The 16,261-nt window shown below is 46.2% G+C and overlaps 1 protein-coding gene across 2 annotated transcripts; it reads left to right on the top strand.

Annotated features, from left to right (window-relative positions):
* The first annotated feature begins 213 nt into the window (after positions 1-213).
* Positions 214-5,974, top strand: LOC127345015 (CMP-sialic acid transporter 3). Of its 2 annotated transcripts, none has more exons than XM_051371412.2 (15): positions 214-679; positions 1,196-1,312; positions 1,531-1,587; positions 1,937-2,014; positions 2,264-2,308; positions 2,529-2,588; positions 2,859-2,981; positions 3,581-3,658; positions 3,805-3,874; positions 4,316-4,423; positions 4,853-4,986; positions 5,072-5,142; positions 5,337-5,382; positions 5,463-5,526; positions 5,681-5,974. In XM_051371412.2, exons 1-14 carry the CDS (start codon positions 521-523, stop codon positions 5,511-5,513), a joined length of 1,197 nt encoding a protein of 398 aa, XP_051227372.1. In that variant the 5' UTR covers positions 214-520; the 3' UTR covers positions 5,514-5,526; positions 5,681-5,974. The 2 variants fall into 2 exon arrangements, with proteins under 2 accessions (XP_051227372.1, XP_051227371.1); XM_051371411.2 differs by having other exon boundaries at positions 215-679; positions 5,334-5,382.
* Positions 5,975-16,261: the final 10,287 nt, after the last annotated feature.

Genomic DNA, 16,261 nt, shown 5'->3' on the forward strand with positions numbered 1-16,261 from the left:
TAGAGGAAGGCATTTTACTTATCAACTTCAGTTTTAAGTACAAAATAGGTGGTGTGTAAAATGTGCTCTGTATTTTGTACTCAGAGTTGATGAAGAAAAATAATCCTAGTGGCAGCAGTGGCCTCTTATGAGAAAAACACAAAATAGCATGGCTTTCCTAGAAACAGAAAACCTCGCAGAAAAGCCCTTTCCCCTTTCGTTCTCATTGTCATGGGATATTCCCACGGAATTTATATTTTCCGCTCCCCTTCCCTTCTCTTCTCCGGCCTCCGCTCGCCCTCGCCCGCTCGCGCCTTCCAGAAGCTTCGCATCGCGATCGCCTCCGCCGCCACGAGCTCCCACGGTGGGCGCCCCCACCGGCGTCTAGGGCTCGCACCTCCCCTCCCTCCGTTCGTCCCGGCCCGGTCCTGAATTTTCCGCGATTTCTCGGGCGATTCCCCTGAAATTTCTCGTCACTTGTCGGCGCTGCTTCTCGGAATCATAGGGTTTTGCCGAGCCTCCTGCGGCGGAGGCGGAGGAGATGAGCGGGGAAGTGGAGTGCAGCGTGTGCCACGCCAAGGTGGCGGTGCCGCCGGCGGTGTCCAAGGCGTACCACAGCCACCGGACCACCGTGTCGTCGCGGCAGCGCGCGCTCAACGTCCTCCTCGTCTCCGGCGACTGCGTCCTCGCCGGCCTACAGGTGATTCTTGCTTCCTTTTCCACATTTTCTTCCGTTTGGTCAGTGTGCAGGTGTTGTGTAACAATTGAACCATTATTGCTTCTTTTAAGCTGGGGATTGAACCATTAGTGTTGACTGCTAGATGATGGCGGTGGAGGCGAATTTCCTGGCTTTGGATTAGTGACTCGCTGTTTTTTCAATATGGCTTGATACATTGCACGCTAATTGCTAAGAAGAAAGTATGGAGTTTCATCTTCCATGAGCTCCGTTTTTCAGTGTCAGTTTCATTTTCATTTTCAGTGTCAGATGTATTTTTCAGTACGCTGATGTTTGCACTGTCTGGATACACGCATCAGTTTTACTACTTATCAAAAATTCTCGATGATTTGCATCGGTAGTAGTGAATCTGTTCTGAGATCAGGATTGACATTCTTAACAAATGAGCATGTTTCTGTAGATTTTCATTAAACTTATTGGCAGCTTGCCACATTGCTACTTCTTATGGTTGTTAATACTCTTCCACCCCTTCTTGTACAGCCTATATTGGTCTACATGTGTAAAGTGGATGGGAAATTCAAATTTAGCCCAGTCAGTGTGAACTTCTTGACAGAGATTACAAAAGTTATCTTTGCCATCATCATGTTGTTCTTCCAGGTATGTGATATCATCTACAGTTCCATTCTGATCTGTTGCTGTACTTTTTAGCTCGATTATTATATGGATTAGAATGTAGCTTATCTCGTGTAAGGTCTGGTGTCATTTTTGTTCATATATGCTGCTAAGTGAGTTGAATGAATATCCTGTTTAAAATCCGCACATTTCACTCCAGCATTGCTTACAGAAGTTTCCTGTTTGCAATAATTTTCTTGCAGGCTAGGCGCCTAAAGGTGGGAGAGAAGCCACTTCTAACAGTTTCCACCTTTGTCCAGGTAATATGACCCTAAATTTAAAGTATGCATGTCTATACTATGGATCTGTTTAATGCATTGCGACATTTCAGTCTCAAATCAACTGAAAACGTGCATGATGTAAATACCCAAATACATATATACTGTTCAGTTCAGAAAGAAGCTGTGGTTTTGCCGTTTTGGATCCAATTATCTGGCCATATGCTGTCATGTATACAATAGCCCCGGACATCTCATGGAAATTCCATAGAAATTTAAATTGTAATCATTAATTACTTTCTCCACCTGTCTACATATATTTGTTATGATGGCAAAAGTAACAGAAAACTAGTCATCCTGTTTCCCATTCTAATTAATCATCACTTGGCAGGCTGCTCGCAACAATGTTCTTCTTGCAGTTCCTGCTTTTCTCTATGCCATCAACAATTATTTGAAGTTTACAATGCAGGTAAGAATCCATAAGCACCTCAATACTCAGGACTTGACATAGTAATATTTTCTGTTTAAGGAAACAAAATAGTGGAGCTCAACATCTGTATGAGCGTAACTTGGATCTGGTAGATATCCTAACAAATATAATTGATCCTGTGTGTTTTCTGTTTAATTAAACAAAATAGTGGAGCTCAACATCTGTATGAGCGTAACTTGGATCTCGTAGATATCCTAACAAATATAATTGATCCTGTGTGTTTTGCAGTTATATTTTAACCCTGCGACAGTGAAAATGCTGGGTAATCTCAAGGTACGGTAATTTCCTCCTTCATAAGATGTTATTTGTATCTTCGTAGTTGCACAAGTGTCAAAAAAAAAATCTTAGTACACATTCTTTTGTTCATGTTCCACTTATAAGTTATAAGTACTAACCTCCTAAGTCCTAATAATCTCAGTCTTGTAATATACCTTTTGGTCTTTAACATACATATGCATCTGGCATAAACTATTTATTATATTGATATCTGTAGGTTCTGATAATCGCTGTACTGCTGAAAGTGTTATTGAGGAGGCGTTTTTCCACAATTCAGGTAAATATTCTCCTAATTTTCACCAATCATGTCTTCCAACTTTGGGCATTTGTTCAGTATACTCCAAATGTAAGTCAATTTGTGTTGGTGCAGCTCAAATATGATTTGGCCACCTCCCTGTAAAAGAAAAGGAAAAATGAAAGATAATTGACCACTTATATTTCTTCGTATCTGTGGAATAATGTTGTAATGTCCAAATGCAATACTTTTAAGTTGTTAGTGATGCCATGAGCTTGTGTAAATGACATCATGCTATTTGTTTGTTAACAGTGGGAAGCCCTTGCACTCTTGTTAATTGGAATATCCGTTAATCAGCTGAAATCACTGCCTGAAGGTTCGACTGCACTTGGTCTTCCCGTTGCAGCTGGGGCCTACATGTATACACTATTTTTTGTAAGTCCCGACTTGGGTTCATTTGTTGAATCAGTTTTCTCATACTTCCTTTCAAGCCATTTGTACCTGCTATTTTATTGAACATGTCAGGTTAGAGTATACCATAACTCGTGTAATTTGAGAAGCTAGCATGCTTATTATGTACTAATACTTCCCTTTTACGCTCTTTTCTTGTATTATGTACAACGCAAGTATGGTATTCTGTCAGTCAGTTGACTACAGCACAGTTTTGTATATGCTCTGCTCCTTAGCTCTAGCTAATTATAAATGTTGCAGTCGCTCATATTACTGATACGGTGCTCGCTCTTCGCTATTTCTTGCTTTCAACAATATTACTTCATATTTTGGTATAGTTTATGTCATCTATAACTTCAATGTGATTCAGATTAGAGTAAACTACCATAGGAGAAAATAGTCGGTTGTAAGATCTCGGGATAGAATCTATACACTCAACTGCTTCACATGGGGGCAATATGGAGCTTTTCGTTTTCATTTGAGCACGTAAAAAGAATTTAAAGGATTTTTTAAACAACAGTATTGAGTGGCGACTGGCAAGAACTGAGACCTGACCATAACGTACTAATTTTGTGGGTTGTCAGATAACAGTTCCTGCATTGGCATCAGTTTACAACGAAAAGGCTCTGAAAAGCCAGTTTGACACGAGCATATATCTTCAGGTATGTCCATATCCATTTGTGCTGCTTTTATTGGTATTTTAATCTGGCACGATATGCTACTCGATGCAATATCCTAACTTAAATTGCTTATGTATTTATTTCATTTCTCTAAATGCTATTTGTCACCATTGTCTCCATCTCTACAGCACTTATTTCTGTATGGTTATGGTGCAATATTTAATTTCCTTGGGCTCGTGATCACTGCCATCATCCAAGGTAATGTTTGAGAATACATGTCTCATAAGAAGCATTAATTATTTTTGTTTCTTCTTCTTCTTCTTCTGTGATGTCTTGTCAAAACAATTTTTGCTGTGTGAATTGAATACATTTTTTTCATGTTAGCTTTGGATTTTGTTATTTTTTTCTTCGTTTGTACAAGTAATTCCCTGTTATATGTTTATATATTGTATCCTTACAGCTTGATTTACCTTTGAGAAATGTTTACTTTCAAGAACTTCAACTATTTGTATTTTTATTATTCATTTCGACATTGTTCATTCAACTTTGCTTTTGGGATGCTAGGATTTGAAACATGCATAACAAATTCTTGTGACTTAATTGTGCTGTCTCTGAAGTGTGTTCTTTTACATGATATGTTCATCATGGATATGGAATAATGCACTGCTGATATAACACATCTGTTGTGTAACTTTTCAGGGCCTAGTAGCTTTCACATTCTGGAAGGGCATTCAAAAGCCACAATGTTTCTTATTTGCAATAATGCTGCACAGGGCATACTTTCGTCATTTTTCTTCAAATATGCAGGTATGTTGCAAACATTAAAACCTTCTACCTATTGTTTGGCATGCTCTTAAATGCACTGCATTTCTTCAATATCCTTGAAGCTTTATTCTTCTATTTACGTTGCATGTATGGATGTATCCACTGAAAGTTTCCATATATGCAATGGCTTGCTTAAACCTGAGTGTGCAATACAAGAAAACGTCTAGCACGAGCACTGAGCACTGGCTTTCTTTTTTCGAATTTTCACCGGGGGGCGGGGGGAGAGGTTCCCCACCTGAATATACTGAAAAAAAGGGCCAAACCCCAGATAGCACTGGTTATTCAGTCCTAGCTCGTAAGAGTATGCATATACATGAATAGGCTAATTCTGTGATGTGAAATTTGATTACTTTATGTTAGTTTTGGCAAACGGAATGTTTTAAGATTCAAGCACGTTAATGACCAATGCAGATACAATTTTGAAGAAGTACTCATCGACAATCGCCACAATATTTACGGGTGTTGCGTCTGCTGTACTGTTCGGTCATACTTTGACTATCAATTTTGTTCTTGGAATATCAATAGTAATTATATCTATGCATCAGGTAACATGCTTTCTTGTCTGTTGATTCAGTTAATGTTAAAGTTACCGTACTCTTACATGTTTCTGTGGATCTTAATTTGTTCCAGTATCTTTCAAACCAAATTAAAGATCAAGTGCCAAGCAGCAAAATTGAGATGTCTGATGTGGAGGATCACAAGTTAGTTCTATTGTGCACTCATAGTTTTTTTTAGATCAATGTACTCGAATAGTTGATACTTGATATACCCACATTGTTCTGAGGTTTCATTCTGCAATCTACCTTCAAGAAGAAATCTATTGCTTTCTGCTGTAGCCAGTGCAACCTTAATCCACGCTTGTTTTGATTTTTTTATGGATTGCCTTGTTCAGCAGATTAAAGGAATCTGTATATGTCAAAGTTGACCCAACGGCAAGTGAGGTAATTATATACTACATATATTGAAGGGATTTTTTTTTTCTATTTGCAAGTCTAACGGACATTCTCATTTGTGCATACAGGCTAAACACCGCCATGGATCTGATGAGAGGCAGCCACTTCTTCCTGTCTGATGTCGTCTGAGAGGTTAATATCTTCCTTTCTGAAGAGTAATAATATGTGCCATCCACCATGTGTTCTTTCAGTCTAAGTCGCCATTTCTCCTTTTATTGTGAAAGTAGGAATGCATGTCAACAATTTCCATTCCTCTGGTCCATTTCTGAATTATTTCCCTTGACAGTGATAAGAGGAGCACACATCTTGCCAGCATGGCACCAACACCTGAGCATGGGATGAGAAGATTTATACAGCCGCATAGGGTTTTGACCTAATATTCCCGAAGAATCGCTATCGCAGTGATGTTTAGAGGACTGTCACAGGGATGTCTATCCATTAGCAGACTGGCGTGCTTGCAGAGATACTGTAGCTGGGCCGGATACCTTCGCATTGTCATAGAATCGGTGTGATGTGATGGAATGATTTAGAATACCTGTATTTAGTCTACATTTTTCGTCCCATTTTAGTATTATTGTCAGCTCGTGTTCTCTATGCAGTATATTTACTATTACCTCATATGTTAACCGGAAAGTGTTTTTGACACATGGGCACCAGTGCTCTCCTCAGTTTTAGATTTTTGAAAATTTTAAAATCTCACATTTCTAAGTCTCAAAAAATTATGATGTTAAATATATAGATAGATATATACGGGTGGGGTGTATGCAAAAAAAAATCCAGTTAAAAAATACTTTGTATTTTGAACAATATAAAAAGACAAATTTCTCATAGTTAATGGTAGTAAATTAGTATTACAATAGTGTATCCTTTTGTCAGAATTTTTTTATTTCTTAAATTTAAAGTATATTTTACCGGGACTTTTTTGCATACACTTTTCATGAACATATCTATCTACATATTTAACGCCAATTTTTTTAAAAAATATAAAAGTATGAGATTTTAAAAAATTAAAAAACTGAAAGTGGAGGAAGCACTGGCACCCACCCATGTGCACCAAATTCGTGTCCTAATGTGGCGATGCAAGCTAATCTTCGAGAGCCTGACCTTGTGTAACGGAGAGGTAGTTTGATGTGCTCAAAATGTGGGCGTGGACATATAGATTCAATGTGCCCACATCACATCAACGAGGATATGACGTGTCAATGTTCAGAAGATTATGTAATATGCAAGCATCAACTTTTTTTTTCTCCTTATCTTTATTTACGCAGGTAATCCCTCTTTTTTTTTTTGCGAATTGAAACTTATATTACTTAAAACAGCAAAGCAATTACAATCTTGGTAGCACAACTTTGCTAAACCATCTCAGCCAGAGCAAAGCCATAAAACCGTACGAGAAGAAGTTCTAGCGTAATTGGTCTCCTCTACCATGGGTGCATGAACGGACCGATTCACACCTTCAGACCTCAACATCTTCACGATCTCAAGAGAATCAGTTTCAACCATGATCGGCAAGTTACACCAATTCAGGCTAAGCGATAAACCTTCCATGATCGCATATAATTCTGAGCTTAAGGGATCTCTGCATGACTGGTCGACAGGCTGAGAAGATAATGTTACCACCATGATCTCGTGCAATCATCCCTGCTCCTGCATCTCCTGTAGCATCGAAAGACCCATCAACATTAGCTTACACCAAACAGCTAGTGAAGGCGACCAATGCACATGTGGTTTAATAACATTGTCTACATGCTCATGAAAACGTTGCTCATCCTGATCAAAGATATACTTTCCCTTCATGATATCCATAGTAGCATGACACTTGATATTTATTAGGGACTCCAGATAGCTCACTAAAAAAATGACGAGATGCCTCCAATGGTGGCGGCGATTTATCATGGACAACTTCATTGCGGACATGCCAAATATGCCATAGGGTTAGCAAGACCATACATATTTCATTGCTTGAAGAGTCCCTTATTAGATTGAGCACCCACTCGATCCCTGTATTCACAATTTTCTCTATGGGTGGAAGACGCCACACCACTGCCATATAGGACCATAGCTAGATCGCTAGCGGACATCGAATAAAGGGGTGGAACTTGTCCTTAGCCTCCATACCACCAGAGTGCGACGGCACTTGTTCCGCCAAGTAGGAAGTGAATTTTTAGCAAGACACCATGCAAAGTATTGCACTTTTTGTGTGCGTTGCTTTTCCATATTAAATCCCAGATTTTCCTTGTACCCTCAGACTCTTCACAGTGAATAAGTCGTGCTTCTCAGGTGCCAAGCAAGTTGATCAATAGAAAATCATGGTGATGGCTTCAATCTCATTATTTCAATAATGTCCATTGGTATGAATATTGGTTCAACAAATCTGTACGCCATGGCCCAAATTGATAAACAAGATCTGAGACAAACCTTAGTCTGCACCTTTCTTTGGTCGACGCCAATCTATAAGATACATGTCTTGGAATCCATGGATCCCTCCATATCTGGTATACTCTGCCCATTACATACTCGTCAAATCAAACCCTTCTTGAGAAGTTGAAGATCATAAAAAAATGCAGTCCATGTTGAAAATGCATTCCCGCTGAAAACAGTATCTTCCAGTCTCCCATTAGGATATTATTTGGCTTTTAAAACCCCGCGCACGGAACATCCTTGTCGAAAGGAAAACCCTAACGCCTCCGGGTCGCCCCCCGCGCGGGCGACTCCGAGGCTCCCCGTGCCGCCACCCAAAACCGCCGCCCCACCTCCCCCCTCGGCCCCTCACCGCCGCCGGAGGAGGCCGTCCTACGGCGGACGGCGGCGGCGGGGGGTCTCCTCCGGCTATCTCCCCCAAAATCCAACTCCCGCCCCGACCTCCTGCCCCCAAATCTCGCCTGCGAGCCCCCCCCCCCGCCTCCAGGCCATCTCCGCCGGCGGTCCCTGCCTGCTCCGCCTATCCTCGGCAGGCGTGCCACCTCTCCCCGCGTGGCTTGGCTCCCGCACTCGACGGGCGGCTCCCTGGTGCGCCGCGCCGCCTTGCTCTGCCGTCGCGTGGGCCGGCTATGGAGTCCCATGCTGCCCGCGCGCGCTTGGTGTGGCTCCCCTGCCGGCGCCGGCGTGCGCCTCGGCGGTTCTGGCTGGGCCTCGGGTCTCCTCGCGTGAGGCCCTGGCTGCGGCGTGGTCCGGCCGCCCTTCCGAGTCTCCGCCTTCGGTGTCCGGCCGTTGATCCCGGCCCCCGGTGCGCGGCTCGCCTCGTCGTGCTCGGCCGGTGCCGTGACCCTGTGACGGGCCTCTGGGTGGCTGCCCCTCTTCTTGTCGCTCCCCTTCCGTCCGGGGTGTGGGCTGTTAAACGATCAGGATCCTAACCGAAGACGAGGACGATCCTCTCGTGAAGATGATGAGTAGATAAATCTGATGTTTGTTAGTAGTTATGTTGTAATCTTAACAACCTGTAACCCTAGCTCATTGAGCAATATATATACAGAGCCATGCCGATGCTCTAAGCACGGCAAACCAATCTACCGCCTCTCTCCCTCTCTTATTTTACATGGTATCAGAGCCAAACACTCCAACCATCGATGGCTCCAACCACCTCGCCGTCCACAACTCCGATCAACATCGCGGCCACGCTCAGCGCCGCCATCTCCATCAAGCTCGACCAGGAGAACTACCTGCTCTGGAAAGCGCAGGCACTGCCGGCCCTCTACGGCAATGACTTGTTCGGGTTTGTTGATGGCTCCAATCCAGCACCACCAAAGCGCGTCCCTGCCGCCACCGGGAGCTCCGATCAGATCGACAACCCGGAGTACGCCGCATGGCGCAAGCAGGACCAGCAGGTCCTCAGCGGCTTGCTCACCTCCCTCACTCCTGCTGTCCTCGGCCACGTCCAGCTGTTGAAGACGTCGGCACAAGTCTGGGAGGCGCTCGATCGGACCTTCGCGTCCAGGTCCAAGGCGCGGATCGTGCAGCTTCGCACCGCGCTCGTGAAGCCCAAGAAGAGGGACATGACGATGTCCACATACTTCCACCACACCAAGAAGATCGCCGATACCATGGCGACTATCGGCAACCCACTCGCCGACGACGAGATCGTCTCATACATCTTGGCCGGCCTTGGTGAAGATCACGAAAACTTCACCACGTCGATGACCGTGATTGTCGCCAACGAGGACTTCACCTTGAGTGATCTGTACGGTCATCTGACGGCATACGAGGCAAGGACCGGCGGTCGCACGACGAGCGGCCACAACGACGCACCGTTCTCCGCCAACCACGCCTTCCGAGGCAGTGGGCGTGGGAACTTCCAGCGTGGAGGAGGAGGCCGCGGCCGTGGCGATGGAGGACGCGGCAACGGCGGAGGTCGCTATGGCGGCTACAACGGTGGCGGCTACAATGGCAGCGGCTACAACGGAGGAGGTCACGGCGGTGGTCGTGGCGACAACCACAGGCGCGACGGCAACGCCCAAGGTGGAGGACGAGGTCGTGGAGGCAAATCGACCTGTCAGATCTGTGGCGTCTACGGACATGACGCCCTCCGATGCTACTCGCGTTTCAACCACGCGATACAGCCCGAGACCTCCAGCCGCGCCGCCAACTACTCCAACACCAGCGACGGCGGCTACACCAGCGACCCCAACTGGTACTTGATTCGGGAGCGACCGATCACATGACGAATGACATGGAGCGACTCCACGTCCACGAGACCTACAGAGGCAATGAGCAAATTCAGGTTGCCAACGGTACGCATATACCCATCTCACACATCGGTAAATCTAGCTTATCCGGTTCAATTCGCAATCTTCATCTAAACAACGTCCTTCATTCACCTTACATCCGCAAAAATTTGCTTTCCACTCATAAACTTGCCAATGATAATTCTTGCTTTGTTGAAATTCACCCCGAATCCTTTTGTGTTAAGGACCGCAAAACGAAGGCAACCCTGCTCCGAGGTAGATCGCACGGCGGTCTATACGCAGTTCCTCCACGACATCCTCATCTCCACTCACGCCTTCCGCAAGCACACTCCATCGCCATCTCCAAGGAATTGTGGCACCGCCGCCTCGGACACCCTGCTCCGCCCGTCGTCCAAGCCATTCTTCAAACAAATAAACTAGGCCATGTGCAAAATAATGGAGTGCCCCATGTGTGTGACGCATGTCAACAGGCAAAACTCCACCAGCTGCCATATGCAGCCTCTAGTCGTGTTTCCAGTTCCCCTCTAGAACTTGTCCATACGGATGTATGGGGTCCAGCAATTAAATCAGCTGGCGGGTTCAAATACTATGTTAGTTTTCTCGATGATTTTAGCAAATTCACGTGGGTATATTTGTTGAAACATAAATCAGATGTGGAACATGTGTTTTATCAATTTCAGAAAAGAGTTGAGCTTTCTCTTGGAACAAAAATCCGATCTGTTCAATCAGATTGGGGAGGGGAATACCAGAAATTACACCAGTACTTTAATTCTACTGGCATCACTCATCGACTCTCCTGCCCACATACGCATCAGCAAAATGGGGCAATAGAACGAAAACATCGTCACCTCATTGAAACTACCCTAGCCCTTCTCGCTCAATCCTCAACTCCACTTCGTTTTTGGGATGACGCGATGCTCACAGCTTGCTACCTTATAAATCGAATGCCTAGTCGTGTGATTCATAACTCCACTCCCGTTACCAAACTCTTCCAAAAGGAGGTAGATTACACTTCTCTTCGAGTTTTCGGATGCGCGTGTTGGCCAAACTTGCGCCCATATAACAATCATAAACTCAGTTTTCGGTCGCGCATGTGCGTGTTCCTAGGCTATAGCTCTAATCATCTGGGTTTCCGATGTCTTGATCGATCTACTGGCCGAATATATGTGTCTCGGGATGTGGTGTTCGACGAGCACGCTTTTCCTTTTGCTCGGGATTTTACATCTCCTTCTCCTCCTACTGAAACAGATCTCCTTCTTCCAGAACCGGATACGGATGAACCGATGCGTGACGATGCGGCAAATGCTACTAATGGTACTACTTTGTCTCCTGTTTCAGGTATCCAACTCGAGGACCATGTCGATCCAGCGGCCATGCATGCACCGCCCCACGGTGATCACGTCGATCATGAGGAGGCTCCCCACGATGAGCCAGGAGGAGCTGACTCCGACTCGCCTCCGCGCACTCCATCTCCCACGGCTAATGGGCCGGCCCACGACACTCCACCGGGTTCGCCTTCCTCCAGCTCCGCCCGTGCGTCGAGCTCAGCACCTGCGTCGTCGAGCCCCACTACTGATCATAGCACGCCTGGTCTCCCTGCTCGACGGCCACTGAAGCCCGTAAAGCTATTTGATGGCATCATACGGTATGATTCCAAGAAGAGGGCTTTCGCCGCCGAACCGGTATCACATGTCGACGCCCTTGTGGATCCCTCCTGGAAGTCAGCAATGGATGAGGAATTTCGTGCCTTGCGTCTGAATGACACTTGGCGCCTCGTGGATCCACCGCCAGGCCATCACATCGTCGGATGTAAGTGGGTGTTTAAGATCAAACAGAAACCAGATGGTTCAGTGGATCGGTATAAGGCCCGACTGGTGGCCAAGGGTTTTACTCAGCGTCAAGGGATTGATTACACTGACATATTCTCACCTGTTGTCAAGCCAACCACAGTCCGTCTGATACTGTCTATTGCCGTGTCGCGAGGATGGCAGCTCCGGCAGGTCGACGTGCAGAATGCGTTTCTCCACGGCGATATCCAGGAGGAGGTGTATATGTATCAGCCTCCAGGTTATGTGGACAAGAATTATCCCAATCGTGTCTGTCGCCTTCAGAAGTCGCTGTATGGACTGAAACAGTCACCGAGGGCATGGTATTCTAAGCTAAGCTCGAAACTTCAGTCGCTGGGCTTTGTTCCTTCTCAGGCAGACACTTCCCTTTTTGTGTTCAATGATAAGAGGGTGATCATTTATATGCTGATTTATGTGGACGACATAATAATCACAGGGTCGTGCAGTCGGGCTGTGAACATTTTGATGATCAAGCTGCGAGATTCATTTGCGGTGAAGGATCTGGGGAAGCTGTCATATTTTCTCGGAGTTGAAGTGACGAGCACACCAGGGGGAATTGCGCTAACTCAGGTGAAGTATGCGTCTGATATCCTGCGTCGTGTAAACATGTATAACTGCAAGGATATAGGAACTCCAATGTCATCAACGGAAAAACTCAGTAAATTCTCTGGAACAGTTCTTGATGAGGATATGGCATTTAATTACAGAAGTACAGTAGGGGCTTTGCAATATCTGTGCCTGACCAGACCGGATATTTCCTTTGCTGTAAATAGAGTCTGTCAATTCCTGGCATCCCCAACAGATGTGCACTGGTCAGCGGTAAAGAGAATACTGAGGTATGTGAAGGGTACTATTAACCTCGGACTGCAGTTTCAGCGATCGCTGTCAACTGAACTCAGTGTGTATACTGACGCTGACTGGGCTGGATGCCCGGATGATCGGAGATCAACAGGTGGTTATGCAGTGTTTTATGGACCCAACCTAGTGTCCTGGAGCTCACGAAAGCAGCCTACTGTGAGTCGCTCGAGTACAGAAGCGGAATACAAGGCCATAGCTAATGGCACGTCTGAAGTAACTTAGCTGCAGACAGTTCTCAGGGAACTGGGAGTGTTTCAAGCTCAGGCGCCTACGTTATGGTGCGACAATCTTGGAGCAACCTTTCTTACAGCAAATCCTATGTTTCATGCGAGGATGAAACACATAGAAATAGATTTTCACTTTGTAAGAGAGAAGGTTGCAGCTGGGAGATTGAAGGTTCAGTTTATTTCCTCTCAGGATCAACTGGCAGATATATTTACAAAGGCACTGAATCGAGATGCCTTTGACAGATTGAAGTATGGCCTGTGTTTAGCCAGTACACGTTCGGATCGAGAGGGGCTGTTAAACGATCAGGATCCTAACCGAAGACGAGGACGATCCTCTCGTGAAGATGATGAGTAGATAAATCTGATGTTTGTTAGTAGTTATGTTGTAATCTTAACAACCTGTAACCCTAGCTCATTGAGCAATATATATACAGAGCCATGCCGATGCTCTAAGCACGGCAAACCAATCTACCGCCTCTCTCCCTCTCTTATTTTACATGGGCTCCTTGCAGTTCGACCACTCCCCTTCTTCGGTGGCCCGTGTCCACCCCTCGCGGTGGTTCCTGCTGGGCAGGGGAGGTCGGCCCGTCCTGATGCCTGGTTGTAGGTGCACATCCGAGCGAAAGCTTGTGGACGATGACGCTGCTGGCGCCATAGCCCTCCTTGGAGGCGTCCTTTTTGGCTCTGGGCACCTCGCTGCGTTCGGGGACTGTGCTACCTCTCGTCTTCCCGCTGGCCGCCCGCTCGTATTTTTTCGGGCCTAGGTCGTGGTCATGGTGACCCCGCCCGAGCCGCCTGGACGTCCTGGGGTTGCCTCGGCATGCGCCCCCTCGACCACGGGGTTGGCACACCGGTGTCGTCGCCCCAGTCTCGGCTATCCGACGCCTTTCGACTGTGTTGGTCTTGGCGGCACACCGCCTTTCGGCATCGCCGGCGGCACACCGGTGTCGCCGCACGGACTCGGCTATCCGACGCCCTTCGTCTGTGCCGGGTTGCTTCTTCGTGTGCTTCTCATGGGTTCCACTAATTCCACTACCTGCTCCCCCGCTCTGCTTGCGGTGTGGTTTCTCTCCGGAGTTGCTCGCCTTGCGGTCGGCGTGAGGTCCTCAAGGTGACGTCGGGTTTTTGGCTTTGCCTGGCTTGTGCTTGTGGCGTGACTCTTCTCTGCATTGCCCTTCGACCACGGGGTCGGCACACCGGTGTTGTCGCCCCAGTCTCGGCTATCTGACGCCCTTCGACTGTGCGTGGTCTCGGTTTTGCAGGTCTTCGTCGCCGTCCTTCGCTCGCCATGCCAAGTCGCAATGACTGTCCTTTGGGGAGCTGACCTCCCGGGGGGGTTCGGTTGGCTTCGGTTGCTAACCCCCCTCCCCTTTGTGTTCCCTTTTCTAGTTTTCTTTTTTTCTGTAATTTTATTGTCTTCTTCTCCCCTGTATCCCCGTGTATCTCCTCTCATCTGTTGTAAGAACATGGGCCTGCCAGGCTACTTTCGTGGAATATAACAAGCGGTGGGGATTTCCCCCCGTCAACCTCGAAAGAAAAAACCCCGCGCACACAAAATGTCAGGTTTATTAAGCAACCGCCTGCAGACCTTAAAAAATAGTAAGCAACCGCCATGCTTTTCTTGCAAGAAATGCTTGGTTAAACATATGAAAATCCCTAAAGCCAAGACCACCCTGGCATTTCAGTTTCTGCAACTTCTCCCATGCACGCCAATGAGTCTTCATTTTGCCATCCCTAAAACTTTGCAGAGCTCGACTTTTATCAAACCCAGAACGAGAAGTAGTTGTGGAAAGAGTGAGTAGCAGGCTGGTGTCACTCTGCAATTAATTTTGCAAAACAAGGATGGTCGTCTCCTAAGCATTGTCGACCATCCCTCAAATTGACGTACGTGATCATTATTTTCCTCCAGAATTGCATGTAAATAAGGACGTGACTATTTCTCAGTCGCCTGAGAACTAACTTCGTTCTCAGTCAGATGATGTCATTAAAGTGCAGTTGAAACTCATGACTAGCATAAATCACGATACAAATAGAATATGTTAGAGTAGCCAACGACTACACTAGATCTTATACAGGTAGATGCTATTGCTGTTGGGTACACTGCTAGATCTGAGAGAGAGAGATGAGTACCTTCTCCCTTCGAGGTTGAACCGTCGGACGCCGACATGGTGGCGGCGACGGATGGAGTGGATGAGCGGTGGCGGCGGTGGAGCTTCCCGTCGGCTCAACGCTAACCCTAGATCGGATTGGTATGTCGGTGGGGCATACGGCAAACGCGGTGAACCTCGTACTGCGAGCCGCCGGCCCCCACCTCTCTTTATAGCGCTGGCGACAGGGGCCCACCAACCATAACGGGTTGGGCGCCCCCGATCAGGGCGCAGGTCAAAGGGGCCCGGTGGGCCGTTGGGCCCACTCGGGAGAGATCAATCTAACATTCTCCTCCTTGATCTCAATTTTACTTTTAACTTTATACTTTCGCTTTATTCGTTTCATTTTAGATCAGTCCATAGGGCATGTTTCATCGTCACAGCTCTATTGCCGATAGAATCAGACAGCCACAATACACTTCTCTGTTTTAAAACAAATTCTTTTACTTTTGGGCCTCTTATGATCCAGGATAGGTAAGACTTTCCCTTAAACCCATGCCGGCTAAGTGCTCCTTGAACACGCTGGGTGGTAAGCCTTTCGTTAGCGGATCCGCAAGCATATCTTTTGTCCTTATATGCTCGAGACTTATTGTTTGATCCTGGACCTTGTGTTTCACAACATAATACTTAACCCCAATCGGTTTAGTAGCATTACTCGACTTGTTGTTGTGAGCATAAAATACTGCAGGCTCATTGTCGCAGTACATCTTTAGTGGTTTGTCAATACAATCTACCACTTTCAAGTCGGGTATAAATTTCTTTAACCATAATGCCTGCCCCGTGGCTTCATAACATGCTATAAATTCTGCATACATCGTGGATGATGCAACTATCGTCTGTTTGGAGATTCTCCACGAAATAGCTCCCCCTGCAAGGGTGAATACATATCCAGATGTGGATTTTCTATCATCTTTATCCCCCGCAAAATATGCATCTGAATACCCTCTTATTTCTAGGGAATCAGATCTTCTGTATGTTAGCATGTAACTCTTTGTGCCTTTCACATAACGCAATGCCTTCTTTACCATTTTCCAGTGTTCAAAACCTGGATTTTCTTGATATCTACCGAGTACTCCGGTGATAAATGCTAAGTCAGGGCGAGTGCA

Source organism: Lolium perenne, chromosome 3 (assembly GCF_019359855.2).
Source record: "Lolium perenne isolate Kyuss_39 chromosome 3, Kyuss_2.0, whole genome shotgun sequence".
NCBI lineage: Eukaryota > Viridiplantae > Streptophyta > Magnoliopsida > Poales > Poaceae > Lolium > Lolium perenne.

Bases quoted from the DNA above. Each gene is read 5' to 3' on its own strand.
- LOC127345015 (XM_051371411.2), top strand. From the start codon at position 521: ATGAGCGGGGAAGTGGAGTGCAGCGTGTGCCACGCCAAGGTGGCGGTG. The intron at 1,588-1,936 runs GTAATATGACCC...ATCACTTGGCAG, and splicing joins CAGTTTCCACCTTTGTCCAG to GCTGCTCGCAACAATGTTCT. The intron at 5,143-5,333 runs GTTAGTTCTATT...TGCCTTGTTCAG, and splicing joins TCTGATGTGGAGGATCACAA to CAGATTAAAGGAATCTGTAT.